Consider the following 26844-nt stretch of genomic DNA (forward strand, 5'->3'; position numbering starts at 1 on the left):
GGGATTGAACAGCGGCAGAGGGAGGGCCCATATCGAGTGGCGCAGTTCCAGCCAAGACACCAGTGACTCTCGCAAGGACGACCGGCCTTGAGCTTGAAGCTTGAAAGCTTATCAGGCGGAGTAGTACTTGGCCAGGGGCCTCCAACGTCGGACACTTGAGGCAGGGAGGGAGGCCCGACCAGGCTCAAAGATGCCCAGATCGCTAATGTCCTCACATGTACGTCGTAGCAAAAGGTCTACGTAGGAAGCTGCAGAGAGGCCAGGACTGCCGCGGGTGCCGATGAAAGTGCTTGGAAATCGACCTGGATATTCGACTTTAGGATGCCACGGCAAACCCCGGGAAGACCGCATTTGGCAACCGTCGTCAAAGGCCCCGTTTCTGATCACGATTCACCAGCCGCGATGTAGATGGGGCTGCAATGGGGCTGTCTTCTGGACAAGAGCCTTAGAATTCCAGACTGCGTCTTCTATATGAACAGAAGGGCGGAAGTTAGTCTGGTACCTGGCCCTCACCAGCCCGGGACGGTTAAGGCGTTGTCAAGCCACGGATGCTCAGGTGAGCTAGCCTTGTCTCTGCCCGGTCTGAGTCGCTTGATTTTGTATGTCAGCAGAAACTTCACGGAGTATGTGCTGCGACCGTCACGCAGTGCTAGCGAACGTACTCGACGGCCGTCTTTGTGGCTTCCGTGAAGGACGTCTACAAGATATGCCATTAACAAGCCCGGCAACTGTGTGCTCTCTTACCCCCACCAGTATCCTTGCGGTGCCCCTATTTGCTTGTTTTCCAAGCTATAACTATGACTGAGGACTGCCAGCAAGAGGCGAATCGGCTGACTCCACGCTGGCACTGGTCTGCGGCAGGGTATATATTACTGGCTTCGTGGGCCAGAGACCCGCAAGTGCCTCAACACAGAAGGACTAGCTGCAATGTCAACATGAATTATTCCTTCTTGGACGATGGCGTCTAGGCGGACATTCTGCAGCTCTCGCTTCTGGTGGCTCCTACGCTACACGACCATCCCATCTGCCTCTATAGGACTACCTACTAGATGCTCCGAGATAAATTCCGCGCCGTTTTTCTGCGTCAGAATAGGCGTCCGTCAGCAAACAGTAGCCAATGCTGCCGTATGGTCCTCTAGTCTGAGTGACTATAGGGGTATTCAAAGTCTGATTCACGGCCGCTTCGAGAGTTGTTTCGAACAAAGTGAAATGCGACTGAAGCGTGCGTGGACTTTGAACACCCCCGATCATGAGGGAGTAAAATCTAATTACTAGCGGTATGAAGAACACATCCGCCTCATTCCTAATGAACTATATGCACTCTATTATACCTATAGTGAGGCTCCTGCGTGCTCTCAGGGAGCAAAGATATGTCCAAAAAATCACCTGCTGGTATGCACCATGGGGCGGCCAAGAAATGCTTGTATGGGGCTGCGCTCTTCATCATAACATGCAGAAAACAAGTAGCAAAAAATTATTATAAATTAATCCTACTGTCACTACTCCATGTGCATGGGGCTATTACAGAATTGATGCAATAACACAGGAGGAGGGGGGGATTCAAAGATGGGACCGTCTACTTTGTTTCAATGTCTTGACTTTCCGGATGACTGCAGCCACTGCGCGTACAAGGCCTAATATCACATTTTTAGGAAGCTTTCCGTGGGGCTTGGCTGTTGATGTTAATTGCGACACATCATCTCTCGGCTGCTGATGTTTAGGAGAATGTGATTTGGGAGCCGATGGTGTTTTTTTCTGCGAATGCTCTTTTGAGGCCCATCTTTCTGAAAGCCCCGTTAGCGCACATATTGGGAAAGAATATTAGTCGACTTACTGCTGTTCTTTGGGAGAGCGAAAGCTTGCCCTGACGGATGTGGCCTCCTCGAGTTTTGGCTCCTGACGACCTCTGACTCATAGGGATTTGGCCGTCTGCTAGACTTGATTAACGAGTATAGTAGTATCCGGCTTGTGGGAACGCACCAGAATCTGGCTAGGGCGTGGTTGTATAGATAGGTGTCAGCTGGACTCCGGAGACATAAACCGACTGTGAAGAGAGGGCGAGTTAGCTTACCAAGACGTGGGGGACGCGAACTGGAACCCGTCTGGAGACACTGGATACTGGATCCAGCAACTCCCAGCGCCGTCCAGCACGTCCGGCACGTCCGGACAAGGCCTTGCCAAGTGTCGGTATCTTTCCGGGTTAATTACCCAGATGACGCAGCTTTCGATTCAATACTACCCAAATCGAGTAGATTTGTCACAATCTTGCGCGCGTCGTGGCGGGCAGCGTGCGTAAGAAGTGAACAGTGGCAACTGGAAGCTTTGTAGCGCCACGACACGCTGATGAATCGCACGGAAGCGGTTGATGTTGAGGGTTTGCCCATAAACTTGAATCACTATGTGTGACGCCTGTTCAACCTTTGACTGCCAGAGGCCGATGGAGACGCTCGGCGGCGACATACTGACCTCCTCGCAAGATTGGAGAATGCCACAGCTAAATGACACGGTCTACCCTATCTTCTGTGAGCTCAATTGTCTTGCTCTCGCTCAAGAGTCCAGGTCGCCGTGAAGCCGCTCGATGGAGAGAGGCCGGCTGCTGCTGCAATGACGACAGAAGGGGCTGAGGACAATATATTCTCGAGAGGAAGTGTATATTTGTGTTCAACTAAGTACGAAGGAATGATAGGCGTGGCATGAGCGAGGAAACCGATAGGTCTGGACCAGTGTCCGTACCAAAGTCCAGCCATCAGGCCGGACCGGGGGAAAAACCGTACTAATTTGGGCTCGTCGCGCGAATTTTGTCCGCACTTAAAGGCCAAAACCGGTCCCAGGGAATGCCAACGGTATTCGCTGCGTGCCACACCTGTCCACCATCCGCAGTCTGAGTCGTTCGGCGACATGACGGCTGCTGGGGCCCTGGGGTCTTAACGATCCTCTGCTGAGATATTGAATTTATATGACATAAGCACAAATACAATGGTAATATGAATCGTGGAGAAGTCGTCAGCCTATTCGTCTAAGAGTACTTTTCAATTATTGTCCTAGAATTATACTAAGTCCACGATAGGGAAACGAGTGGTATATGACGACTCTGGCGTCGCTGGTATCAACGCGTGTCCATCAAAAAAATGATGCAAGCGCAAACTCTGCCTAGCTCTCCATGAAGCAGCGCCGATAGGACAGGTTGAACTGACTGCTCGTGTCTAGTACGAGGCCTTATCGGCACCATACTTGGTGTCACGAGCCTCGCGTTCCTGGCGGTACTGGCGGGGAAGGAAGAGCATGCCAGCAAGGTATGCCGTGCAGACGAGCTAGAGAGGTCGCGTAAGCGTTCGCCCGGGGGCAGATGCAGAACAGGGATACGCACCACGAGCCAGACGATCCAGACAATGTTGGCGGCATTGTTGAGTGGGCCACGGCCGGTGTACAGCGGCCATTCGACACGGAAGCCTGTGCGAACCTTGGGTAGCAGACGTTAGCGAGTCGTCGGAGCGCACGCACACTGCAGCTACTGACCTGGTAGAATGCGATGCCGATGAGGAAGATGCCGAACACCGCGTGGAAGTAATTGTGGATCGGGCGGCCTAGGATGGGAAGGAAGCGGGCCTTGACGAAGTGTACGAGGGCCCCAACCAAGAGCTGGAAGATATAGAGCACAAAGATGGCGACGCCCCACTTCTTGTGCGTGTCGTTCAGGCTCGGGCCCCCCATGAGGTTCACGGCGCTGATGCCACAGGCGAGGCCGGCGACAATGATAGGCAAAGCTGTCGGCGCGCATGGTCAGCAGGGACGGCAGGCAAAACGCGGTGCAACTCACCAAGGACCCACTGTATGATCCAGTGCAGCCTGAACCAGAACGGGCTAAACGTGCGCAGGTACCGCGCGATGATGGCACCGAGAGGTAGCAAGAACAAGAAACCGATGGTCATGAGAATGCCATGCGCGACGATATGCTTCTCGTACGGCAGCAACGGCGGCTGGCTGAAAAGCTCCACTGAGTCCATGCTAATTGTCTTCGTAAAGTCGAGTTGAGGTGCTGAACAAGAAGCGCTTCAACAGCGGCGTCGTCTGGGCTTAAGTTTGAGAAAGCGGGGACGATGTTCCTGTCGCTATTTGAGTCTCTCGGGGTGGTGAAGCTGTTCTGGGCTGCTCCTCGAGACGGTGGCAAGTAGCTGTTATGGGACGCTAACGTGGGGGGTTTTGGGGCGCATTGGTTGCCCATGATTTATACGTGTGAACGCAGGGAGGCTGCTGCGGTCTGTGCAGCCATCACACGCCACGGCGCAACGAGTGTGTGAGTGTGCCCAAATGCGGCCGTCGACTCCCTCGATCAGACCAAAGGCGTTCCGGGAACGGTAACTGTCGTGGTTCGCCGGAGAGCCGTGGGTGAAACACTGCTTATCCGAGGGGAATCACGGTTGCCGAGCACAGCCACATACGCGTTTCTCCATAGCGCTCATTACTGCGGAATGCTGCTTGTCCTACAATTTCAAACGTGGATTCGGTCAGGTCAGTAACATCTCCCGCACTGGGGCCAAAGCCGGCACTAGCGGACGGAGTGGGAACCTCAGCAAGTAGGGCTTCCCAACTTCTCACGATTCTCGTCTCCCGCAGCTAAGAAGTACAGAGGATTTCGCCATGCGTGCATGTCTGTCAGGCATATCGACGCCGTACCACTCTATGACGTCGATCGCGGGCTCAATCGTCAGATTCCGATACCTCCAACTCTGAGACAAAACCCTGCCGCAGCACGACAAGACAACCTCGGGAAATTCGAGGCGGAGTGGACACTAGTACGATCTCGATCTTCCACCGCTGTCGTGGGTACAGATGACGGCCCAGACAGGCACGAAACTCACACTGTTAGATTGCGCAGTCCTAATCGTGCCATCGACATTACTCAACACCACTTGTAAGTCCGATCTGGGCAGTGCTTTCGGAAGTGAGTCCGTTTACGTCCAAAAGAGACGAGATGCCTGCCACTACTAACTGCGGAAAGGGTGTCGATGAGAATACACATGTAAGTCGTGCGCGTGATGCTGCACCGCAGCTGACAAACTTGATAGTGCGCCGCGGTTAGCGGCCGGGCTGCTTCCTGAGCTGTTTTTGTCGGCTCTAAGGCGAAGACCATACATCTGGGACAAATGCCTCCACTGACAAGAGGCGACATTGCTGCACAGACAGTCAGAACGGCTTTTCAGAGCGTATGCGCGAGACCATACATGCTTCGCAGCCTGAGTGCTGGAAATGACGCACGAAAGTAGCCGAATCTTTGACTCCAAGAAGGCCCATGTGCTTGAGGGGTTGAGTACTTCGGAATTGCCATACTCCATCCCGGCTGAGACGATGGTTCTAACGTTGCTCCTTGATCAATCACCACGTCATGAGAAATGCAGGACGAGGCACCAGCGCCGTTGCACCGGGGCCTTGGTGCGTTGGATACCCAGCGGTGCGGTACGCCGTCGATCGTCCGGCCCCCATGTATGGTCAAAATCGCGCACGGATGCCCCATCAAAGTCGTGCCGACGTCATGCAGTAGATCTGAGTAAGCTGCAGCACGGCAACGCAGGTGAGTGAAAATATCGATGGATGTTCCAAGCGACAAGTAGGTAGACGTACCCTCGTGTATCTTGAGGCGACATCGGCCCTCGTGGCGCAACGAAGCCTCTAAAATTGCCAGACGTTACGATGTCGCTCCGTCAAAGTACGGCGGGGGCTCAGCCAATCAGCTGGCAAGCTCGTCGTGATTGTCTGGGCCACGAATTACCTAGATGGGAACTACGTAAGCCCTCTTGTTCTACACTGCGACCAAAGATTTACTGGAATTAATCAGCGTTCGCACATGTAGCCCGGAAGAACACCGCTGGCATATATATATAGCGTCCTGCCAGTGGCTCCTTTCCAATGAGCCGCTAAAGTTTGCGTGCTTCGTGTAGATTGAGATAGCACATGAACTGCAGGTTGTTTCTGGACGCGCTTTTTACAGACACCCTCGCTGGGACATTATGGGGACAAATGAGCCGTGGGTGACCACAGAAGCGCCAGACTAAAACAGAAATGGAATGCAGCGGGGTTCACCAAGCGCTTGCCATCGACTAAGTGTTTCCGAGCCGTCCGTATCATATGCCGTCGAGTTTGAACACTGGTATCGTCGTCACTAAGCTTTTAGCTACAGGTTTTCTGGCTCTTTTATCGCAGTCCACTGCGATACGAGGCATCCTGGCGGGATACGGAGGCAGTCCGCAGTATCATATCCGGTGCACCTGTATGTTATATCCGATCGCTCGCATAGGTTTGCTAACCTTGTCTCATTTAACTCAACAAAACACGCTGTCTGCTTACAGAGAAGACGGCTAGACCTAATCGGTGGCCGACCTATATCAATAGCAATATACCAGTGATGTACGCTGGGCGGTAGACCCCTTGTGACCACTTGTTATCTGCGTTCGACTGGCTACCCGCCAACCTTACAAGAATGCTGTCTGAGCAGCCTGCTCTCTGACTCGAACGACGTTGAGCGAGTAGTACTATGGCCGCAACAGAAGATATTACTCTTCAAGAGCTCCATGTCTCGTCTCAGCACCGTCTCGAGGAGCATGCTGGCCAGGCAAACTTAGAAGACACGATGCAAGGCAAAGAACACAAGCCGAGTGAGCCGCTACACGATGAGCAAGAGGAGTGGATGCCATCGAGGAAGTATCAGACAGCTCTGCTCGCGGCTGGATTTGCGATGACTTTCCATGTCATCGGGATTAACTCCATCTACGGTATCTTCCAGGTGCGTCTCTTCCATGAATGCTTGGTACCTTTACATACGCTATATTGCAATTCATTTGTAGGAATTCTACACATCTCCAGCAACGAACATCAAAGGCACTCAAGGCCAAGACGCGTTGGTGTCACTCGTTGGAACGATAGGTACCGGTCTAACCTGGAGCGGCAGCATCTTCGTGAACCCCCTCATCACTCGTGTTAAGCACATTCAGTGGATCATGCTCTCCGGCGTCCTCATCATGAGCCTTGGCATATTCCTTGCTAGCTTCAGCACAGAGGTATGCCTTTGTTCGTCGTGTTCGAAAATGACTCATTGTCGCCTGCAGCTCTGGCATCTGTACTTGACGCAGGCGCTTGTCTACGGTGTCGGCGCCTCGCTTTACTACTTCCCCATTCTCGCGTTGACCCCAGCATATTTCGACCAGCACCGTGGCTTTGCGCTCGGGTTCATCTTGTCAGGTTCCAGCGTCGGGGGTCTCATTCTGTCTCCCGTTATGAGCGCGCTCATATCTCATCTCGGTGTCGGCTGGGCACTGAGGATCCTTGGCATTTGGAACCTCGTCGTCGGAGTACCAGTATCATTCGTTGTGAAGAAGCGGGGGAACGTATACAACTCAAGGCGCACCAGAGTGGACTTGAATGTCGCGAAGCGTGGAGCGTTCATCTGGCAGGTGCGGCCAATGTTACTCTATGCACATTTTGCGTTAAAGTGACAAATGAACATTGTACAGGCATTTGGCGCGTTCCTGCAAGCAGGCGGAAATGTGGTTCCCACGTATTTTCTCACCACCTACTCTGTATCCGTGCTCTCATACTCTTCAAGCAAGGCCTCTCTCCTATTGTCCATTAATAACGCGGTGAACAGCGTTGCACGTATAACAATGGGGATCATTGCCGACAGAGTCGGCCGGCAGAACACACTGATCGTCAGCGTGCGCGCCTTCTGCTCTGTGTTCCGGTGCTCGCGCTGACCAGTCTTCGCAGGTCATTCTATCTGCGATTTCTGTCCTGACGCTTTGGCCATTCGCGCCGCGTCCGCGCTTCATTGCCTTCATCGTCTCGTACGGTGTGCTCGCCGGCGGGTATAACGCGCTCCTGCCCACGACAATCGCCGAAGTGTACGGCGTGCAGCACTACACGAGCGTGAATGGTTTCATCTATTTCATCCGCGGCATGGGCGCGCTCTTAGGCGCGCCGCTCGCGGGCGTCATTCTTGGGAGCCACCAGCGCGGGCTCGGAACGTACACACCGAGTGGGACGTCGGCGATAGACTTGCACATGCTGAGGACGAAGTATAACCAGGTTGCGATGTATGACGGGGCAGTGCTTCTCGCAGCGGGACTCTGCGTTGCATATGTCAGGTGGTCGGACGCAAGGTACAAGGGGCGGTGGCAATGGATAGCCTGACGGGTCAAGCACACCAGGCTCCGCATCCTTCTCCAAACTGTTGAATATTCTGTTTGAAAATATTACTGTTATGATGCACAACCCGGGGCTAAAGACGTGCGCGTGATCCTTGATTTTCCGGCAGCGCGGCATGGAATAGACCGGGAATCCACCACAAGAGGCTCAAGAGTACGTATGCAACATAGTCACTGCTACTGGTCTTTCCGATGAACTGGCGACCAAAGTGACTTATAAGCGACGACTCTTCTGGGGAATTTGAAAGGACGCATCGACTGCACAAAATGCTGATATATACCTTTGGATATTTGTTGAAATTTACCTATATATTTACCAGGGGCCATCATGGTGGCAGGGTACAGGTGACAAACACATACAAAGAATATCTGGGCGATGAGATGCGTCGCGGCATGTCAAAAACGGAAATAGGGCGGGGCATTTCATCAATCAATGGCGCTTGCCATTCGGCCGCCTCGTCCGCCAACGCCATCGAGTTGAAACACCCGTTTTACTGGTCCTTAGCTCGGAGATGTATGTCTATCTCCGTTTTTACAGCATTCTGCTGCGGTGAGAGGGACATTCAAGCGGGATGCGGAGGTGGAGATTCAGTTTTTCAGGTGGGCCTGCATGTCCGCATCTTCCTTGTGGGGAGGGGTTCGCTAACACCAACGACTGTCCCAGCGTAGCATACTGCAGACTACAAAAGTATGCCGTACGAGCTCCGAAGCCGACTTGTATCGACGGCCGAAGCCTACCAATGATGCACTTTGGGCGGCAGACCCCTTGTGACCACTCGTCCTCCGCATTCGCCCGGCCCCTACCAGCCCACATTTCTGGACATCGAACAGCTTACAGCTGGACTTTCAATAACGCTACATGAATGGTACGATGTCTATGAGAGAAGAGGTAGCGCTCCAAGAGCTTCGTCGCTCGCCCGAGCACATTCACGCAGAGCATCACGGTCAGGCGGAACCTGAAGACGTTACACGAGAGGGAGAGCACCAGCCAAACGAGGCGTCGCGCGATGCGGAGGAGGAGTGGAGGCCGTCGAGGAAGTATCAGGCGGTTCTACTCACAGCCGGATTCGCGATGATCTTCCAAGTCATCGGAATCAACTCCATCTACGGTATCTTCCAGGTGCGTCTTGGAAACTGTATATTCTGCGCGCATTATACCGAAGTTCCACTCTAGGAGTTCTACACATCGCCCAATACGAACATCAAGAATGCACAAGGGCAAGACGCACTCGTGTCGCTCGTCGGAACGATAGGCACCGGTCTGACCTGGAGCGGCGGCATCTTCGTAAACCCTCTGATTGCCCGCACACAGCGCATACAATGGATAATGCTCGCTGGCGTCTGCATCATGAGCCTCGGCATATTTCTCGCCAGCTTCTGTACAGAAGTATGCGACCCGCTCCGTTTTTCCCTCATATGAGCTCATCTTCCTCATAGCTCTGGCATCTATACCTGACTCAGGCAATTCTCTATGGAACTGGTGCCTCGCTCTACTACTTCCCCATCCTTGCACTGACACCAGCATACTTTGATCGGCACCGTGGCTTCGCGCTCGGCTTTATCTTATCGGGTGCCGGAATCGGTGGTCTCATCTTGTCCCCCGTGATGAGCACGCTAATATCGCACATCGGTATTGGCTGGGCATTGAGGATTCTCGGCGTCTGGAACTTCGCGGTCGGGATCCCAGTCTCGTTCGTAGTGAAAAAGAGGGGCAACGTCTACAATTCGGGCCGCGCGAGCACGAGGGTTGACCTCAGCGTCGCGAAACGTGGAGCATTCATCTGGCAGGTATACTTGATCTCTACGCATATGGATTCTCCGCAGAACTAACAATGCGAGCCTTTTACAGGCCTTTGGCGCGTTCCTGCAAGCAGGTGGAAACGTGGTTCCCACATACTTCCTTACCACCTACTCCGTCTCCGTGCTCTCGTACTCCTCGAGCAAAGCCTCGCTCCTGCTTGCTATCAACAATGCGGTGAACAGTGTCGCACGCATAGCCATGGGAATACTCGCAGACAGGGTCGGCCGACAGAACACTCTAATAGTCAGCGTACGCACGCACGCCTCGTTCCTTCTTAATCACTCGTGCTGATCCATCTCCGCAGGTTCTGCTGTCTGCGATCTCCGTCCTCGCGCTCTGGCCGTCCGCACCTCGTCCGCGCTTCGTCGCCTTCGTCGTCTCGTACGGCGTCCTTGCCGGTGGATACAACGCCCTCCTACCCACGACAATTGCCGAAGTGTATGGCGTGCAGCACTACACCAGCGTGAACAGTGTCATCTACTTCATCCGCGGCATGGGCGCGCTCTTCGGGGCGCCGCTCGCAGGCGTCATCCTCGGGAGCCATCAGCGCGGGCTTGGCATGCATAGCGGGACGTCGATGATGGACCTGCACGCGCTGAGGACGAAGTACAACCAGGTTGCGCTGTACGACGGGGCATTGCTCCTTGCGGCCGGTCTCTGTGTCGCATATGTTAGGTGGTCGGATGCACGGTACAGAGGGCGGTGGCAGTGGAAAGCCTAAAGGGTTGTGTACTCATTACTTCATCATCTTCTGAACGCCACCCTCTCCCTTTTTTAGTATACCTTGCTTTAGAAAGTAGCTTTGGATGTACGCTGAGAATGTACAATTTGAAAGCTAAACACGTCATCCCTGGGCTGTATCCACGGCACTGGCACCCTTGATGTCAGAGGCCTAACAACGATTTGTTCAATGAGTTGCGAGCTCTCAGACCAAGCTCTGTAAAAGAATGTTTCTCTGAGCCACTTTAGTAAAGTCAGTGGTCAACGACTGGGCTTGCAGTTCGATAGGACCGAATGTTAGATTTTTGGATCATGTTTAAACGAGCTCGTGTTCGCCGGCGCCTCGTGCACGCGTTGTTTATTTGTATTTATCTTATGTTGTGCCCGTGTTCGCACCTGAGACATTCGTAGTGTAGATGAATACCCGCCGGATAGACTGCGAACGCTCGCGCGTTTGCTCCTTTCGACGATGTAGCCCACAACGGCGGCCTGCATTTTCAACACCGAAGGCGCCGGGAGAGAGGAAGATATTGAAGCTCTTGGCGTTCGAATCTGGGGTAGACCGGTGGTGATTGCCGACTTGGCCCTTGTGTAAGCGGCGACTCCCTGCCTGCTAGGCACAACTGTCGATCTGTCAAATTTGGGCGTCGTACGCGTCTCCCTCCAGCCCTTGCATGTTGTGTATGTTTTCTCCTCGGTAACACCTCTTCGCCTCGTCTTGCTACCTGACTACCACCAGCAACCATGTCCGTCCTTACTCGCCATCCGCGCTATTGCTTGCTGCTTATATGTGTCCTTCTTGGCGCATTCTTTATGCTCTCGACGCCGTCCTTCCCAGCAGGCTCTTTGCGGCCTGGATCGTCGATAAGCAAGGTCTTGGCTGACGAAGACAGGTTATATGACGAAGCATTGAAGGCAAGACAAGAGTTGGTAGAAAAATGGGGTCCTACGGACGAGGACGTAGCTTCGTACGTACACCCACCGTTGCCAGGCATGGCCCGCTGACACGTCTACAGCTTTCCTGAACCCCAGACTGGTTACTTCTACACTCTTTGTGAGTACCTGCGCTGCATTATCGCACGAGTCGTTCTGATGCACCATCAGGGGACTTTTTTCTCCCAGTATTCCGCTGCCCACACCTCGTTCAGCGTGTCGGCACTCTTGGCGACGGCGGCAAGTGGGTTTGCGGCCTAGACCGCATTGCACGCCAGAGCAAACCCTGCACAATCTACTCGTTCGGCATCAACGGCGAGTCTTCCTTCGAGGCTGCGCTCCTCGAGGCTGCGCCGCACTGCGAGGTGTGGGGCTACGACTTCAGCGTGACGAGCTTCGGCCCCGAGATCGCCAACGTCTCTGCGCTCGACGCTCGAGGACACTTCTTCTCGTACGCCCTCAGCGGCGACGATGCGCCGCACGCAACCCCGCCGCGCTTCACACTCCAGAGCCTCATGCAGCAGAACGGCCACGACTTCATCGACATCCTCAAGGTCGACATTGAAAGCTGGGAGTTCGAGTCGCTCGATGCCTTCGTCGACGCGTTCATCCCTTCGCCGTCCTACGAGGCCCATCACCCACATGCGGCCCCTGCCGAGCTGCCTGTGCTCCCCGTCGGCCAGCTCCAGCTCGAGATACACGCCTGGGGCCAGAACGGCGAGTTCAAGCGGTTCCGCAAATGGTGGGAGCGCCTCGAGAACGCGGGCCTCCGTCCTTTCTGGACCGAGCCCAACCTCGTTTACATCAACCTCGTCCGCGGCTCGAAGCCAGATCTTGCCGAGGTGAGCGCTTGATTCTTTGCTACTGCGACATACCCTAACGCTACTTGTCAGTATTCATTTATGAATATCCGTGGAAACCATGCTCTCGTTTCGGATCGCTACTGATCTCCTGCTTTTGCTGCATCCGGCACTGGCTGCCACTAGTTCATTCTCTCCTAGCTCCTTGGTTTAAACCGGACAGTCACCTCCTTTCTTTGTAAAGCAATTGCATCTATAAGATATCTATTTCAGCGTAATTCAAACTCGTTACCCACCTTCCTTAGCCTTTCCCGTGCGTAACGCCCTGCACGCCGAGTCTGAGTTGGCGATGTTATGTATGCCTGTGGATGCATGTGGATCAGTCGAAGTCAAGGGCTGCTACTCAAATTCTGATGTGAAATGCGGCAAGCACTTGCGGCTTGCCCTCCGCTTGTGCCGCGAAAGCCATCACCGTTCTCGGCGGCCGACAAGTTGAAATACGAAAATATCTCATCGACCTCCTGAATGTCCCAGTTTTCCTTTAGCAAGGGAATATACCGCCACTGTCCGTTGCACGCACCAGCCGACTCGTTATGGTGCCGTACTGGACGAGAAACTCTTATATGCAGCCAATAACGATGCCATGCACGCAGCGGCGGTGGCAGGGAAGGGGGCAGGATTGCGCAAGTTGGACAGTCCCGGTCCTATTGCCCGGTGGACTAACCATAATTCCTGGCATTCTGCTATGCGATGAGTGATTTAATTGGACCCAACAGATCTTCAGGTAGGATGGAAAAGTGCCTTTAAAGCAGTGTACCCCTATGCTGATCCACAGAGACGACGGCAAAGCAGCCTTCGCACGTCCAAGTTCCTCTTTGCAACTTATCCCACTACAGACTAAGTTATCATCTTGTTTTTTTGCCCTCAAAATCGCTGAACATCCGGAAATCTGCGAAGCTGAATGTTGGCAACTCACATTCTGGACGTCGAAGTCTTGTCCAGCCAAACTACGAGATTGCGAATCTAATAAGCTACATGGCAACCTCAAGTCTTTCCGTATTGCAATAAGTGGTACATGGTTTATCACGCCTTCCATTGCCACCGTCCTCTGTATCGCGCATCCGACCATCTGACATACACGATGCAGAGCCCTGCCACAAAGAGTACCGCCCCATCATAGAATGCAACCTGGTTGTATTTCGTCCTCAGTATGTGCAAGTCCGTCATCGACGTTGTACTGGATGAGTATACGCCAAACCCGCGCTGGTGGCTCCCGAGGATGACGCCTGCGAGTGGTGCTCCGAAGAGTGCGCCCAAGCCGCGGATGAAGTAGATGATGCTGTTCACACTCGTGTAGTGCTGCACGCCATACACCTCGGCAATCGTTGCGGGCAGGAGACCGTTGTATCCGCCCGCGAGGATGACGTAGGAGATGACGAAGGCAATGAAACGTGGGCGCGGCGCTGACGGCCAGAGCGCGAGGACGGAGATCGCAGATAGCAGAACCTGCGAGGATCAGTCAACACGAGCACTTAGTTAGGAGGCAAGACGTGCGTACGCTGGCAATTAACATGTTTTGCCGGCCGAATCTATCCGCGAGGATTCCCATAGCTATGCGCGCGACACTGCTCACTGCGTTGCTTATCGCAAGAAGCGTTGAGGCGCTATTGGAAGAATACGACAGCACAGAGACAGAGTAGGTAGTGAGGAAGTACGTGGGAACCACGTTGCCGCCTGCTTGCAGGAACGCGCCAAACGCCTGTTCAATGCTTGTTACCTTCGTGCAAGATGCATGCAGAGTGAGAATAGCCGTACCTGCCAAATGAATGCTCCACGCCTTGCGACGCTCAGGCTCACTCTGCTGCTGCCGCTTCCTGGCCCGTAGAAGTTTCCCCGCTTCTTCACAACGAGTGATACAGGCACTCCGGCCACAAGGTTCCAAACGCCGAGGATCCTCAGTGCCCAGCCGATGCCAACGTGTGATATAAGTGCGCTTATGGAAAAAGACAAGATAAGGCCTCCGATGCTGGCACCCGACAGGATGAAACCAAGTGCGAAGCCACGATGCTGGTCGAAGTATACTGGTGTCAGCGCAAGGATGGGGAAGTAGTAAAGCGAGGCGCCGATCCCGTAGAGGAGTCCTTGTGTCAAGTACAGATGCCAAAGCTGCAGGGACGATGAGCCATCGTCGGATGCGACGCGGCAGGACGTACCTCCGTGCTGAAGCTGGCGAGGAATATGCCGAGGCTCATGATGAAGACGCCAGCGAGCATGATCCATTGGACATGCTTTACACGAGCGATCAGAGGGTTCACGTAGATGCTGCCGCTCCAGGTTAGACAGGTGCCAATCGTCCCGACGAGCGACACCAGCGCGTCTTGGCCCTGTGCATTCTTGATATTGCTCCTGGGAGATGTGTAGAATTCCTAAAATTGAATTCTAGTACTGTGCAGTACCTGACATCCGTAGAAGACACACCTGAAAGATACCATAGATGGAGTTGAGCCCAATGACATGAAAGATCATTGTAAATCCAGCTGCGAGCAGAATCATTTGGTACCTCCTCGTCGGCCTCCAGTCTTCCTGCTCATCACTTCGCAGTTCGCTTGGCTGCTCCACTGTCTCTTGCACGACGCCTTCCAAATCTGCTTGGGCGACTTGCTCTTCGCGGCTGTGCTGGGGTGAGCAACGGAGCTCCTGAAGCGCGATCCCTTCGTTCACCGACATTGCGCCCTGCAGTCAACGCCGTTTCGAGCTGGTCTGCAACTCGCTCAGCGGATGAAAGTGTAGGTTTGCCGGGTGGCCGTGCGAATGCGGAAAACGAGTAATCACAAGGAGTCTACCACCCAGCGTGCATCATTGTATGTCTCGGCAGTCGATGCAGGTCGGCCTCGGGCTATAAGCAGCCGCGTTCTCCGCAGGCTGATAGTGCACTATGCAAGGCAAGCATCAGCAGCCTCACAAGAGCAAGACATGGATATGTGGGCGTACTCAGCTTACTCAACTCGAAACTTAGTGGCACCACCTCCGCATTAGAGCGTTGTTACAGTAGTAGAGTGGTGTAGAAGAATAAGCAAGCCTCAATATCAGAGGCTGGCGACAAGTAACAGAGCAAGTGCATATGATTTTACCTTGACGGCGCGAACGTGTTCGCTTACGGGCCACAGCAAGGCCGGATGACAAACACTTAGTGGGATTGTCATCAATCCCGCCGTTTCCTTCTGGAGCGGTGCCGACGCATCGCTTATCCCGCCGACGCATTCCATGGATTTGTCGCCGTCAACTACCAGGTGTTGTGGCCCGGCAGCGATATTTAACGTGAAGTAGGCAGTGCCGTGTCGATGTGTAGATGTTCAGTACGACCTAGGCATGCAACTCCACCGCCGTAGTAGGGTCCCCTCCTTGTGGCCTCCTGCCTTGACTTACTCTTACCACCGCATAGGCGTACCAGCTACGCATCCATATGTTGCGAAGGGAGCGTCTACCTGTGCGATATACTGCTCCCTATGTCCGGACAATATTATCTTTGCGATTTCTCTCTGGATTTCTGCCGTGTTTTCGCTTACGTAATAAAGTGCGCCGCCCAAATTGGGCAGTCCTTAATTACACGCGACCGTGTCGCTGCCGAGCTTTTGTTTGACTCGCGACGTCGATCATACCTCGCTCGTCGCTGCCTTCACCTTTCCTGCCGCCGAAGCATCTATCATTCGCGCCGCGCACAATAATGAGGAGGCCAAACAACGTCCGTGGCCCGGCTTCGGCCCTCACCGAATTCCTGAAGGTGTGTTCGCGCTCGCCCGCTGCTCTCTCGCGGTACTGGGCTCAAAATCTTGTTTGTGGGCATAGGAGTCTGGAATTACTCACACTACAATTGCGAGAAGAGCCAGAACTCGTCAAGTCGCACAGCCGGAACCCGTTGCTGGGCCCTCGAGACAACAGGCCGGAGATAATGAAGCTGGGGATGGGGACGTGGCGGAGAACGCCGAGGTGCGTGTTAGAGTATGTCTCCCATTTTGCGAGACTAAACGGCGCGCAGAACCAAGAGAGAGAATATAACTCTGATAATCTGGATGAGAGCGACAACGAGCCGAAAACCAAGAAGCGCAAGCTGACCAAGGCCGCTGAGGCAAAGTTGAAGGCACAAGCAAAGGCCAAGGCGAAGAAGAACAAGAAAAAGGGCGATGACGAAGACTACAGTGATTCCGAGGACGAAGAGGAGGACGCATACACTGCACTCTCGAAGATGTGGAAAGACCAGACAAAGCCCCCGAATGGCAGTCTCATTGAATGCGCCAAATGCGGGACAGAGTTTAGCGTAGTATGTCTAGCCTTTGCTGCAATCGACAGACCTGTCTGACGATCTTGAAGACCCAATACACTCGCCAGGCTCCAGATGGCCCCGGCTGGCTCTGTCATCCCTGCCTCAAGGCCTCCGGAGTCGACCCCTTCAAGAAGCCTGCTGCCCCGCGCAAGCGTAAGCCCCTCACCGAGAAGCGCAACGTCACCAACTTTGAGAAGCGTCGGCTGCCCAGTCTTGCAAGTACCTGCATCAAGGTCATCAGTCAGCATATAGACGACGTGGAGGCTCTTGGTGATATTGGTAGCATGAACGTAGACCAGATCGCTAAAGCTATAGCGAAGGACCGTAGTCTGTAAGTATACAGTTGGCTTCGTATCTACCATGGTGTTAAATTCATGCTAGGACCGCTGAGAATGCGACGCTATTCTACGACGTTCAGAACACTAACCTAACCCTCTATGATGCCACTAGTATGTGTTTCACCTGTGAGCAAGAGCTACGTCATTAATTTTCTCCTATAGACTTAATGCCCCCTGCGCTCTGTACGCTCGCCTCTCTGAATCCCAACCTCACTTCTCTGCGTCTCGACTTTTGTGGTCGAATGAACAACGCCGTCCTCGCCGCCTGGAACACATCACTACCATCCTTAAAGCGCATAGAGCTACTCGGTCCGTTCCTCGTACGCGCCCCTGCTTGGCAATCCTTCTTCGCCTCTCACCCAAAGCTCACGGGCTTCCTCATTAACCAATCTCCTCGCTTCGATCTCCAATGCATGGAGAGTCTCGTCGAGCACTGCACAGATCTCACCGAGCTGCGCCTGAAGGAAGTTGGGCAACTCGATGAGGACTTCCTGCCGCACATCAAGAAACTCGCAGGGCAGCTCACACATCTCGACCTGAGCGCCCCAGGCGAACCCGAGGCGCTCTCGTGCGACGCGCTCACGGATCTTGTCGCCGCCGTGGGTGCGGGCTTGCGCCACCTCGACCTCTCGGGGCATGTGCTTCTCGACGACGGGTTCCTCTTCCAAGGCATCAAGCCGCACGCGCGCTGCCTCGAGGCGCTCGTCCTCTCACACACCCCTGAGCTCACGGACGCAGGCGTCGCCGAGTTCTTCGACACCTGGTCCGCCGCGGCGCACCCGCCGAACCCGCCGCTCGTCCTGCTCGACATGAACCGTAACCACGAGCTCGCGGGCAAGGCGCTCGAGGCGCTCCTGAGACACTCAGGCAACGCCCTCGAGACGTTGAACATCAACGGGTGGAAAGCGGCGCCGGAAGACATGCTCAACATTCTCGGCAAAAAGGCGAGGCGTCTCAGGAGGGTCGACCTCGGGTGGTGTCGCGAGGTCACGGACTGGACGATTAAGGCTCTCGTCGAGCGATGCAAGAGCCTCGAAGAGGTCAAAGTGTGGGGATGTCAGCGGATAACGGCGAATTGCCCACGCAAGGTATGTTGTGTTATTGACGATAATGACCGAGGTGCTCATCTGTCTCTTTAATTTAGCGTGGCGTTGCTGTACTGGGCATCGAGACCCAAAACTTTGTTTGAGGCCAGAGCTAGAATATTTGGGCGCTACTTATATCGTTACTAGATGTCCTCAATATATGCTACTCGTTGTTATGTCATGCATTACTTGACCATTTGCTATAATGATATCGGGTCACTTATAGTGCGTGACCAAGTCGGACCTTTGCCGGATGTAATAGGTGGTAACGATATGAGCATATATGAACGTTGTAGCTGGGCTCGGACAATTGTGAGCAGCCTCGTCTATTCTTGCACATCAAAGATATCTAGTCAGAGCCTAGGATAGACGACCTGCTATGCACACGAGCTGCCGGTCCAGGGCGGGGCATGGTCCTACACGATTGTGCGTTTATCAAATTAGACCCAGCGGTTGAGATGTCGGGAGCCGTTGGTCAAGGAAGGTGTGGGAGAGACCGTTGTCCCAAATTACAAATTGACCTTGAAAGGCGCTGATCTTGAGATAGCCTAGAAGTCAGATTCTAAGGTACTTACAAGGGCCTTTTAAGGCCCTTAGAAGGCGTTTAAAGGATTTCGTTCTGCTTACAAGGTACTTAGAAGAGGGACGAAACGTCTCAAGCCCGAAATGTAATTTGGGATAGTGTACGACTACTTGTACATCTGCATCTAGACTATTTAGTTTGGCAAGAGCCCGACTGGCCAAGGCGGGCGATCATTATAGCAATGAGCGCAAGTAGCAAGAAAACGGGCAAGAGCTTATAGCCGTACCCGGCGCGGCCCTCGTCAAGTGTATGCACCGACAAAGCCTCCGGCGGCTGCCGCGAATGCCCAGCCTTAAGCGCGGGCTGCTCGCTATTATCCCATACAGCACACGTTTAACGACGTTCCAAACCTCGGGAAGTGAAGCCCTATGATAAGCGTCCATGGCGGTCCGAGCACCGGAGGCATCTTCTGGACATCGCGCCGGGATGCGTCCTGCAAGGTGTGAAATCAGTGGACCATGGCCAGCCGCTTACTCGACTTGGTGCTCACAGCACTGGGATAACTGCCGGGTCTTATGTCGCCAGTGAACTAGAAGCATCGTACTTTAATTGAAATGGTACTGTAAACCACAATTATCCCTAAAAGCGTATCGATAGCAAGTCTCAAAATTAACCACCATAAACTCAAGACGGCGCGCTCTCCGCGACTATACTAGTAACGACCGTTGAAGACTACCAGCCAGAGGTGATTAGAGCATGTTGACCACGGACGTTGAGCAATGAGTACTGGAAGAGATTAACGGCCAGGATGTCGCAAGTTAACGAAAAGCACACCTCGACTACGTCTGGCCTAGCCTGCAAATGACTGACATGCACGATGTTCGGTTCCGTCCAAAACGGTCGTAGGCCCGCTCGCTCGAAGAGGGACCACCAGCTGTAGAAATATCCGAAGCTTCCAAGGTCTCCCCATGCGTGTATCTCGATCTCGAGCTGGCCGATAGGCAACGGCGGGGCATCGGGTCCGATAAAGGGCTTGAGGAACGCTGCGAGCCCGTCGAACTCGGAGCCCTCGACGTCAATCTTAAGCACATCGATGAACTCGTGCCCGTTCTGATGCATGAGCCCCTGGACGGTGTACTCGGGTGGGCTATGGTGCGGATTATCGTGCATGCCGAGCTTGTACGGGAAGAAGTGCGTCTTCGGCGCCAGCACCGGGTTGTTCTGTACCACGGGGCCGAACATCGTCACACTGAAGTCGTAGCCCCAAACCTCGCAATGTGGCGCGCGTTGCAGCAGTGCTGCCTCCCAAGAGCTGTCGTGGTTGATGCCGAAGCTGTACACGATACACGGGTGCCGCTGCTGTGCGATCGCGTCGATACCGCATACCCACTTGCCGCCGTCGCCCAGCGCACCCAGGCGATCCACGCGGTGTGGGCAGTTAAACGCAGGGGTAAAGAAGTCCCATAGCGTGTAGGAGATATCGCCCGGCGGAAACCTGCAGAGCGTCAGCGTCCCAAAAGCACACATAATACGCAAGCGACGCACGAATCGACCTCATCCGGACTTGGACCATGGTGCTTAATAAGAGCATGCCGCTCTGCAAGGACATCTGCATAGCGCAGTTCTTCCTGTCGGATAAACTCCTCGAGAGACATCGACCCACGGAACTTGTTGGCCACATATGCACTGATTGAAAGAGGCGCTGCAGAGTGCCATGGTAGGAGGAGGAGCGTGCTGAGTGCGAGGAAGACTACGAGGAAAAGCGCATAACGCGGATGCCGATTCACATATATGACGAAGTTATTTGTTCCAAGGATGGCCATGGCTACGACGGTTCAGGGCGCAAGGGGGGAAGGCGAAGGTCAGAAACGGAGTGTCATAGTTTTATAGAGGTTTATGTTTGCGCGATAAAAATTCATTTCGGAAGAGCGGTCTGCGCTCGCCAGCGGATTGGCCACGAAAGAATTCGGCAGGTCCCGCGCGGAGGGGCTATACGATGCCTTGCCTCCCGGCGACGGCTGGCTTAGCGAGCGGCAGACTCGCCCAAAGCGCCGCAAAAAAAATTGAGTTCGCTCGCCAGACGAAATGGATGTTCAACGTTCAAGGCCGGGCATCGATTTTCGGCTTCGGGATGTTACTGGAGGTGACAGCCAGTGATGAGCTAAGTCTAAGCTGTACATATGTCATTGGTTCTAGAAGATATACTACACTCGCACCTCCAAGTCGAAGTACGAGGATTCCTACCCTTGGCAACGGCGACGTAAGATGAAGCAGGAAAGGAGCCTATCACCACGGGCGGAGGCCGATGACACAGAGGTTCGCGATGGTAAGTGACACTAGTGGGAGGGCCAGACACCGGTGTCTATTCTCATACAAGCACGCGTCAGACGGAGAGTATTGAGATGTAGGTCAACGGTGTTCCTGTCCTCTTGTTACTCACAGCGACCAGGAGCGACTACAGGACGCAGGAATTCGCTTGGGCCAACTCCGCTCTTCTCCGGCTGGAACGAATTCGAGGCCAGCGGTCTATGCATAAGTCTTCCTGTCCTCGATATACGACTTATACGAGCGACTCGCCTGCTATAGGCAAAGCGTCCTTGGTCTTGTCTTCTCCCTGCGCGCATCTCGGCAGGTGTGAACCAGATGATCAGGTGATCCGAAGACAGTCGAAGGATAAGGAGAGGCGACTATTCGACATTCAATGATTGTTGCTCGTGAATTCTCGGGCGGGGATCTCCTGTCCTTCAAGCTTTCGGGCGGAGCGCGTAACCTATACTTGCTCTGTCGCACCCATATCAAGGACAAAACGAGGCCTGAATGACGCCAGTCAGTGGAACCATCGCAGCCACACGAGACTCGGGCTGCAGGGATCCCGCACAGCAATATGTGTGGAAGGTTAGACTTCCGGCCTGCTGTGTGTAAGCGTACATAGAGACGTCTAGACAGTGAGCTTGGAGAGGATACACCCCCTGCAAAATTACGAGAATAGATGCGGCAGTTAGTCATATTATAAGGGAGAGAGTACACGGCTCTAGAAAACCAGCGAGAGGACAAAGTTCCAGAGCGCTAGAGTTTCGAGGCGTGAGAATATTGATGACAAGCGCCAATGGCAACCCCAGCCGCCGAGTGGCCGGTCAATCTCGTCGCCCGAATCGCCGCCAACGTCGTTCAGCTTGACGTCTCCCTCAAAAGAACCCAAGCGGTGCGTACCTATGCTTTTACGCTACGTGTCTGCGAAAGAACGGCGGAAAACGGCTCCGGCGTTGTGCTGGATGCGCGGCGAGAGGGCTGGATGTTGACACTTGCGCTTTCTTTGCCCAGGTCGCCCAGCATGTCATCAAAACTCCCCTCCGTTCTCGCCGCAACCGATGAAGAGATCCAGCTCCTCCTCGCGGCCCAATGTCATATCGGCACGAAGAACTGTGATAAGCAGATGGAGCCGTATGTCTGGAAGAGGAGGTCTGACGGTGCGTCCACAAGCATTCGTTCCCCTGCTTTGCGCAGAGCCAGACGAGCCATTGCACCTTCATAGGCATCCACATTCTCAACATCGGCAAGACTTGGGAGAAGCTCGTTTTCGCTGCCCGTATCATTGCTGCCGTTGAGAACCCAAACGACGTCTGTGTCATCTCTGCGCGCCCCTACGGCCACCGCGCGGTCCTCAAGTACGCTGCCAACACTGGTGCCCAGGCGATCGCGGGCCGTTTCACCCCCGGTTCCTTCACCAACTACATCACCCGCTCGTTCAAGGAGCCCCGCCTGATCGTTGTCACCGACCCGCGCGTTGACCACCAGGCGATCCGTGAGGCGTCCTACGTCAACATCCCCGTCATCGCTTTCTGTGACACTGACGCGCCCCTCAAGTTCGTTGATGTCGCTATTCCGACCAACAACAAGGCCCGTCATCCGATCGGTCTCATGTGGTGGCTCCTCTGCCGCGAGGTCCTCCGTCTCCGCGGCACCGTTCCTCGCACTACCGACGGCTGGAACATCATGGTTGATATGTTCTTCTATCGTGATCCTGAGGAGGTCGAGAAGCAGCAGCAAGAGGAGGCTCAGGCCAAGGCCGCAGCCGTTGTCGAGGAGCCCGTCACCGACTGGGCCGCAGCTTCAGCTCCTGCTGCTGGTGGCATTGATCCAACACTGGCTACCGAGGGTGGTATGTGATTCAAAATTCGCTAGAACTCGTGATTTCTCTGACTTGGAACTCAGGCCTCGACTGGTCCGCCGAGCCTACTGCGCCCGGCCCAACCGACTGGGCAGCAGAGCCCGCCGGTACCGGCTGGGGCGCTGATGCAACCGCTGCCGCTGGCACCTCCGGCTGGGAATAAGTCGTTAAGAGGTACTATCCTGCACGACTACGCGTATCCGTCGATATCGTTATGTTGCTCATTGTTTCCACCTCTACCTCACCGCAATGGCCCACTTTTTTCTCCCCGAGAATCGAGCAGTCTTATGTGCGACATGTACAAAATGCGCAACGACGGCAGTTTGATCGCAAAGGGTACGCTGCAAAAGTGATAGGCTTAACGGTAATCTTTTCCTGTCTTTAAGCGGCAGGCAGGTTGTTGTATGACATATGTTGTATACTTAGGACTTTCATCATCATCTCGGGAGTTGCCTAGTCTCTACAATCTCGACTTGTGGACGAAGCCCGCGGAATCTGAAGGTGCCATTCTTGTGTCTTCATTCCCGTCATAAGCTCTACGGTGGTGGTCCTGCTTTTACCCCGACCATTCGCCACATGACTGGTACCATCCACGGGGCGCCTTAGCGTGGTTGTTTGACTTGTTAGGCATGCTGAGTACCCGTGCTCTTGCTGTTCTTGCTACCTCGCGTAGACATCAATATGTCGGCACTGATTTTAATTTCGTCTGTGCCTCCCGTCGTGTTGGGGTCTTAGACCTTGTGCTCCTCCAGCCATGCTGCCTCTCCCTCGGGTGCCCGTGCCGAGGTCCGGTGGTAGATTTTCTTCCGCCTAATACCCTGTCGATTTCCTCCTGGTCTCTGTGTTTTCTGAGCGTGTCGGCGACGGATCCTTGCTCTCGTTTCTACTATCACTATTGTCTAAGATTATTTTGGCGAAATTCAGTACATGTTTGGCGATGTGCTGGTGGGGTTGGCCAGGGACCCTATCACGACGACCATGCGCATCCTGCGCTTCAAGCGCTGGAGCACGCTCTCGCGCAGGGACCGCGGCGGGGGAAAGCGCAACGTGCACACGCAACTGATACACCGAATGGGACGCCCTCGATCATCATCATCGATGGCTCCTTCCCTCTCCTTGCGGCGGACGCTCTATATAGTCGGTCTCGGCGAAATGCAGAGGAAGACGTTTCGCCTCTGGCCTACCACCACTTGCCTCTGTGCCCGGAAACCCCTGTAGGCCCCGGCTCCGCTTTTTGAAGAAAAGAGAGAATGCGTGCGTGCTTGTAGTGTTCGAAAGACAAAGAGCGATACTAACGACAGCGCCCATATGCAGGTCTTATCATCCGTGACGATGCAGCCGCCGTCGGCGAGTACATCGGGAACTACATTGCCAAGCGGTGCGTTCCCCCCTGCCATCCTCGCGCACGCGCTATATTCATCCATACCCAGAATTGTCGACTTCAATCCGACAGCGGAGCGGCCGTTCGTGCTTGGCCTCCCAACGGGCTCGTCGCCCATCCTGACGTATAAGCATCTCATCAAGCTCGTCAAGGCCGGCAAGCTCTCGTACGTGTGCGGTCTCTTCTTATACGCACAGTGTGCTGATGGACCTCGACAGGTTCAAGCATGTCGTTACATTCAACATGGACGAGTACGTCAAGCTGCCCGAGGACCACCCCGAGAGCTACCACACATTCATGTTCCGCGAGTTCTTCTCGCACAGTGCGTATTATTTTCGTTTTGAAAGCTTGCGTGCCGTGCTTCCTCCTACACGTCCGAGAATGCTCTGCGTCAGAAGGCGTTCTGTGGAGCATACACGAAGCTGAATCCGAGCATAATATCCTGCACATCTCTCCTTACCTCCCCAACGTGCGACTCGGCACCATCCCCCCTTCTTTAGTTTGCCTCGCTAACCGTCATGTTCTGCAGTCGATGTCTCGCCCTCGCAGGTGAACATCCTGAACGGCAACGCCAAGGACTTGATCGGGGAGTGCAACGCGTACGAAGCCAAGATCAAGAGCTACGGTGGCATCGAGCTCTTCCTCGGCGGCATCGGTGAGGACGGGCACATCGCATTCAACGAGCCCGGCTCGTCTCTCCAGTCGCGCACGCGCATCAAGACTCTCGCGTACGACACCATCCTCGCCAACGCCCGCTTCTTCGGGAACGACATCTCCAAGGTGCCCCGCATGGCCCTCACCGTCGGCGTGCAGACCGTGCTCGACAGCCGCGAGGTCGTCGTCGTCGTTACCGGTCAACGCAAGGCCCTCGCGCTCAGCCAGGCCATCGAGAACGGTGTCAACCATCTTGTGCGTGCACTGTCTCTGGACCGGATACCCTTGCTGACACACGCGATAGTGGACGCTTTCTGCGCTGCAGACCCACCCCTGGGCGCTCATTGTCGCAGACGAGGACGCGACGGCGGAGCTCAAGGTCAAAACCGTCAAATACTTCAAGTCCATCGAGCGTGTGCAGGAGGAGGTCGAGGAGATGCACGCTCGGCTGAAGGACACCCCAGCCGAGCCTGACCAGGTTGGTAGCATGGAGTGAGCGCGTCGACGCCCCACTGTTTACTCAGAAGAATACCCTTCTTTGTTCCGCTAGACACAAAATTGAACCGTACACTCTACGGAGAGGATTAACTGGGGTCGCAGGGGTGCGAAAGTGAGTCGTTGCTACCTAGAACGTGTCGATCTGGAAGGTTCTGTATAACTAGAGTGGTTTGGATTGGATAGACTTGCAATTCAATAAGTCTTTCGATGTTCATCGAGATGACGATGAACCGACTCGCCTTGGCTTTCAGAGTGGTGAACGGCTCTCAGCATTCTATGAAATATCCCCGACAACAAAACGCAATTTTCGCCGCGTCTAAGGTCGCGGTAAGCTGACAGGCCTGATCTCGCCACCTAGGATATGTCCACATGCAAGGCCAAGGACGGTCTAACGTTTCTACAGCATACACCGAGTCACAGCCTCTAAATCTACTACATAACCTTGGCAAGGGCCTGCTTCTGCTGCTGAAGAACGATGATGCTGTTGTGATTTATCCTAAGCTGCCCTCTGCGCGGATGCGACTTATGTGTCGTGCCCGCTGCAAGGGTGCTCCGAATCTCCGCGAGCTTACGCTCTCGGCACCACCACAACACCGCACGGCGCACCGCATCCAAAGTGCCATACTCGAACGCATCGAGCCCGCCGTGCTCCGCCGCGAACACGTCCGTGCGCGCGTAGTCGAAGAATATGTTCGCGGCATCAACGTAGTCGTGCGGCCCCGCATTGCTGCCCTCCGCGACGAGTCCGCCGATGTATGTCACCAGCATCTGGCCCCTTGCGCTCTGGCTGTAGAACTTCTTGTATGCAATCGTGCGCCCCTCGCGCGCCGCGCGCTCTCGCTCCCACCACGTGGATATCCATGTCTCCTGCGCCTCCTCCTCTGCATTGGGTGGGCGACAACGTCCAGGGGATATGTGGCCGCCGGCGGTGCGGCTTCCAGAACGCGCGCGGATCGGTGACGCATGCCTCGAGCTGGTCGAGTACCCGTAGCTCGTCCGCCGTGCAGTGCATAGCGCTTTCGCGGAAGGTTGACTCGAAGGTGGCGAGCTCGCGTAGCATGCCGATCGCCCGCTGGATGTGGCGTGGGTTATGGGGGCCCCAGGCGGCTTCGTACGTGGAGAGCGGGATGAAGGTGTAGCTGAAGCTGAAACCTTGCGTCGGCGAGGAGACGAAGCAGATGGAGGGAGCAGACATGACTTCGGCGGTGTATCTTGCATGCATGAGTGGTCAGTAACTATGCTAGCTTGGTTAGATGTTGGAAACATGGGTGGCCACTTAAATATCGGTGCGAGGAGCTGATAACTAGCCACTCGGATCGGCAACTGACGTCTTCGAATGAAGGCCACAGTCAATTTGTTCAATTTTTTTGGAGACTTCGAGGCCTAATTATAGCCGCGACAAGGCTGTGTAGTACAACGAAGACAAA

The 26844-nt window shown here is 54.5% G+C and overlaps 10 protein-coding genes across 10 annotated transcripts; 6 read left to right on the plus strand and 4 right to left on the minus strand.

Annotated features, from left to right (window-relative positions):
• Nucleotides 1–2923: 2923 nt before the first annotated feature.
• Nucleotides 2924–4189, minus strand: PHACADRAFT_259069 (uncharacterized protein). Its single transcript, XM_007397514.1, has 4 exons — nt 3818–4189; nt 3517–3764; nt 3368–3460; nt 2924–3311 (listed from the first exon to the last, which is right to left on the minus strand). The coding sequence occupies exons 1-4, from the start codon at nt 4002–4004 to the stop codon at nt 3204–3206; spliced, it is 636 nt and encodes a 211-aa protein (XP_007397576.1). The 5' UTR covers nt 4005–4189; the 3' UTR covers nt 2924–3203.
• A 2340-nt stretch (nt 4190–6529) lies between these two features.
• Nucleotides 6530–8181, plus strand: PHACADRAFT_197337 (uncharacterized protein; the record flags this gene model as incomplete). Its single annotated transcript, XM_007397515.1, has 5 exons — nt 6530–6778; nt 6840–7052; nt 7101–7445; nt 7506–7706; nt 7759–8181. The coding sequence occupies 5 exons, from the start codon at nt 6530–6532 to the stop codon at nt 8179–8181; spliced, it is 1431 nt and encodes a 476-aa protein (XP_007397577.1).
• A 460-nt stretch (nt 8182–8641) lies between these two features.
• Nucleotides 8642–10717, plus strand: PHACADRAFT_185733 (uncharacterized protein; the record flags this gene model as incomplete). The annotated part of the gene is made up of 6 exons (XM_007397516.1): nt 8642–8795; nt 8865–9315; nt 9370–9582; nt 9633–9983; nt 10045–10245; nt 10301–10717. The coding sequence occupies exons 2-6, from the start codon at nt 9055–9057 to the stop codon at nt 10715–10717; spliced, it is 1443 nt and encodes a 480-aa protein (XP_007397578.1). The 5' UTR covers nt 8642–8795; nt 8865–9054.
• Nucleotides 10718–11424: 707 nt separating this feature from the next.
• Nucleotides 11425–12746, plus strand: PHACADRAFT_259072 (uncharacterized protein). Its single transcript, XM_007397517.1, has 4 exons — nt 11425–11684; nt 11733–11770; nt 11821–12491; nt 12543–12746. The coding sequence occupies exons 1-4, from the start codon at nt 11461–11463 to the stop codon at nt 12594–12596; spliced, it is 987 nt and encodes a 328-aa protein (XP_007397579.1). The 5' UTR covers nt 11425–11460; the 3' UTR covers nt 12597–12746.
• A 646-nt stretch (nt 12747–13392) lies between these two features.
• PHACADRAFT_124322 (uncharacterized protein) lies at nt 13393–15405 on the minus strand. The gene is made up of 5 exons (XM_007397518.1): nt 14928–15405; nt 14663–14875; nt 14265–14615; nt 14008–14208; nt 13393–13955 (listed from the first exon to the last, which is right to left on the minus strand). Exons 1-5 carry the CDS (start codon nt 15174–15176, stop codon nt 13533–13535), a joined length of 1437 nt encoding a protein of 478 aa, XP_007397580.1. The 5' UTR covers nt 15177–15405; the 3' UTR covers nt 13393–13532.
• A 714-nt stretch (nt 15406–16119) lies between these two features.
• Nucleotides 16120–18400, plus strand: PHACADRAFT_259073 (uncharacterized protein). The gene is made up of 7 exons (XM_007397519.1): nt 16120–16230; nt 16296–16436; nt 16486–16767; nt 16818–17101; nt 17152–17219; nt 17271–18196; nt 18253–18400. The coding sequence occupies exons 1-7, from the start codon at nt 16174–16176 to the stop codon at nt 18295–18297; spliced, it is 1803 nt and encodes a 600-aa protein (XP_007397581.1). The 5' UTR covers nt 16120–16173; the 3' UTR covers nt 18298–18400.
• A 907-nt stretch (nt 18401–19307) lies between these two features.
• PHACADRAFT_147193 (uncharacterized protein) lies at nt 19308–20739 on the minus strand. Its single transcript, XM_007397520.1, has 2 exons — nt 20262–20739; nt 19308–20211 (listed from the first exon to the last, which is right to left on the minus strand). Exons 1-2 carry the CDS (start codon nt 20537–20539, stop codon nt 19449–19451), a joined length of 1041 nt encoding a protein of 346 aa, XP_007397582.1. The 5' UTR covers nt 20540–20739; the 3' UTR covers nt 19308–19448.
• A 1126-nt stretch (nt 20740–21865) lies between these two features.
• On the plus strand, nt 21866–23348 carry PHACADRAFT_259076 (uncharacterized protein). The gene is made up of 4 exons (XM_007397521.1): nt 21866–21918; nt 22038–22183; nt 22249–22875; nt 22929–23348. Exons 2-4 carry the CDS (start codon nt 22048–22050, stop codon nt 23045–23047), a joined length of 882 nt encoding a protein of 293 aa, XP_007397583.1. The 5' UTR covers nt 21866–21918; nt 22038–22047; the 3' UTR covers nt 23048–23348.
• A 737-nt stretch (nt 23349–24085) lies between these two features.
• On the plus strand, nt 24086–25615 carry PHACADRAFT_259077 (uncharacterized protein). Its single transcript, XM_007397522.1, has 6 exons — nt 24086–24138; nt 24199–24262; nt 24315–24431; nt 24484–24587; nt 24795–25174; nt 25224–25615. The coding sequence occupies exons 1-6, from the start codon at nt 24135–24137 to the stop codon at nt 25413–25415; spliced, it is 861 nt and encodes a 286-aa protein (XP_007397584.1). The 5' UTR covers nt 24086–24134; the 3' UTR covers nt 25416–25615.
• Nucleotides 25616–25849: 234 nt separating this feature from the next.
• Nucleotides 25850–26694, minus strand: PHACADRAFT_185740 (uncharacterized protein; the record flags this gene model as incomplete). Its single annotated transcript, XM_007397523.1, has 1 exon — nt 25850–26694. Exon 1 carries the CDS (start codon nt 26681–26683, stop codon nt 25850–25852), a length of 834 nt encoding a protein of 277 aa, XP_007397585.1. The 5' UTR covers nt 26684–26694.
• Between the last annotated feature and the right edge of the window lie 150 nt (nt 26695–26844).

Source organism: Phanerochaete carnosa (assembly GCF_000300595.1).
Source record: "Phanerochaete carnosa HHB-10118-sp unplaced genomic scaffold PHACAscaffold_6, whole genome shotgun sequence".
In the NCBI taxonomy this organism is placed as follows: domain Eukaryota; kingdom Fungi; phylum Basidiomycota; class Agaricomycetes; order Polyporales; family Phanerochaetaceae; genus Phanerochaete; species Phanerochaete carnosa.

What these genes read in the sequence shown, in the direction of transcription:
- PHACADRAFT_259069 (XM_007397514.1), bottom strand. Translation starts at nt 4,004, where the DNA reads ATGGACTCAGTGGAGCTTTTCAGCCAGCCGCCGTTGCTGCCGTACGAG. An exon ending in GATCATACAGTGGGTCCTTG is followed by an intron (nt 3,765 to 3,817) that starts GTGAGTTGCACC and finishes GCGCGCCGACAG; the next exon opens with CTTTGCCTATCATTGTCGCC. An exon ending in TCGGCATCGCATTCTACCAG is followed by an intron (nt 3,461 to 3,516) that starts GTCAGTAGCTGC and finishes CTGCTACCCAAG; the next exon opens with GTTCGCACAGGCTTCCGTGT.
- PHACADRAFT_259072 (XM_007397517.1), top strand. Translation starts at nt 11,461, where the DNA reads ATGTCCGTCCTTACTCGCCATCCGCGCTATTGCTTGCTGCTTATATGT. An exon ending in ACGGACGAGGACGTAGCTTC is followed by an intron (nt 11,685 to 11,732) that starts GTACGTACACCC and finishes ACACGTCTACAG; the next exon opens with CTTTCCTGAACCCCAGACTG. An exon ending in CGAAGCCAGATCTTGCCGAG is followed by an intron (nt 12,492 to 12,542) that starts GTGAGCGCTTGA and finishes GCTACTTGTCAG; the next exon opens with TATTCATTTATGAATATCCG.
- PHACADRAFT_124322 (XM_007397518.1), bottom strand. Translation starts at nt 15,176, where the DNA reads ATGTCGGTGAACGAAGGGATCGCGCTTCAGGAGCTCCGTTGCTCACCC. An exon ending in TCGCCAGCTTCAGCACGGAG is followed by an intron (nt 14,616 to 14,662) that starts GTACGTCCTGCC and finishes TCGTCCCTGCAG; the next exon opens with CTTTGGCATCTGTACTTGAC. An exon ending in GTGGAGCATTCATTTGGCAG is followed by an intron (nt 14,209 to 14,264) that starts GTACGGCTATTC and finishes AGCATTGAACAG; the next exon opens with GCGTTTGGCGCGTTCCTGCA.
- PHACADRAFT_259073 (XM_007397519.1), top strand. Translation starts at nt 16,174, where the DNA reads ATGAGGAGGCCAAACAACGTCCGTGGCCCGGCTTCGGCCCTCACCGAA. An exon ending in ATAGCGAAGGACCGTAGTCT is followed by an intron (nt 17,102 to 17,151) that starts GTAAGTATACAG and finishes AATTCATGCTAG; the next exon opens with GACCGCTGAGAATGCGACGC. An exon ending in AACCCTCTATGATGCCACTA is followed by an intron (nt 17,220 to 17,270) that starts GTATGTGTTTCA and finishes TTTCTCCTATAG; the next exon opens with ACTTAATGCCCCCTGCGCTC.
- PHACADRAFT_147193 (XM_007397520.1), bottom strand. Translation starts at nt 20,539, where the DNA reads ATGGCCATCCTTGGAACAAATAACTTCGTCATATATGTGAATCGGCAT. An exon ending in AGTCCGGATGAGGTCGATTC is followed by an intron (nt 20,212 to 20,261) that starts GTGCGTCGCTTG and finishes GACGCTCTGCAG; the next exon opens with GTTTCCGCCGGGCGATATCT.
- PHACADRAFT_259076 (XM_007397521.1), top strand. Translation starts at nt 22,048, where the DNA reads ATGTCATCAAAACTCCCCTCCGTTCTCGCCGCAACCGATGAAGAGATC. An exon ending in CTGGAAGAGGAGGTCTGACG is followed by an intron (nt 22,184 to 22,248) that starts GTGCGTCCACAA and finishes GCACCTTCATAG; the next exon opens with GCATCCACATTCTCAACATC. An exon ending in AACACTGGCTACCGAGGGTG is followed by an intron (nt 22,876 to 22,928) that starts GTATGTGATTCA and finishes CTTGGAACTCAG; the next exon opens with GCCTCGACTGGTCCGCCGAG.
- PHACADRAFT_259077 (XM_007397522.1), top strand. An exon ending in GGGAACTACATTGCCAAGCG is followed by an intron (nt 24,263 to 24,314) that starts GTGCGTTCCCCC and finishes ATCCATACCCAG; the next exon opens with AATTGTCGACTTCAATCCGA. An exon ending in GTCAAGGCCGGCAAGCTCTC is followed by an intron (nt 24,432 to 24,483) that starts GTACGTGTGCGG and finishes GGACCTCGACAG; the next exon opens with GTTCAAGCATGTCGTTACAT.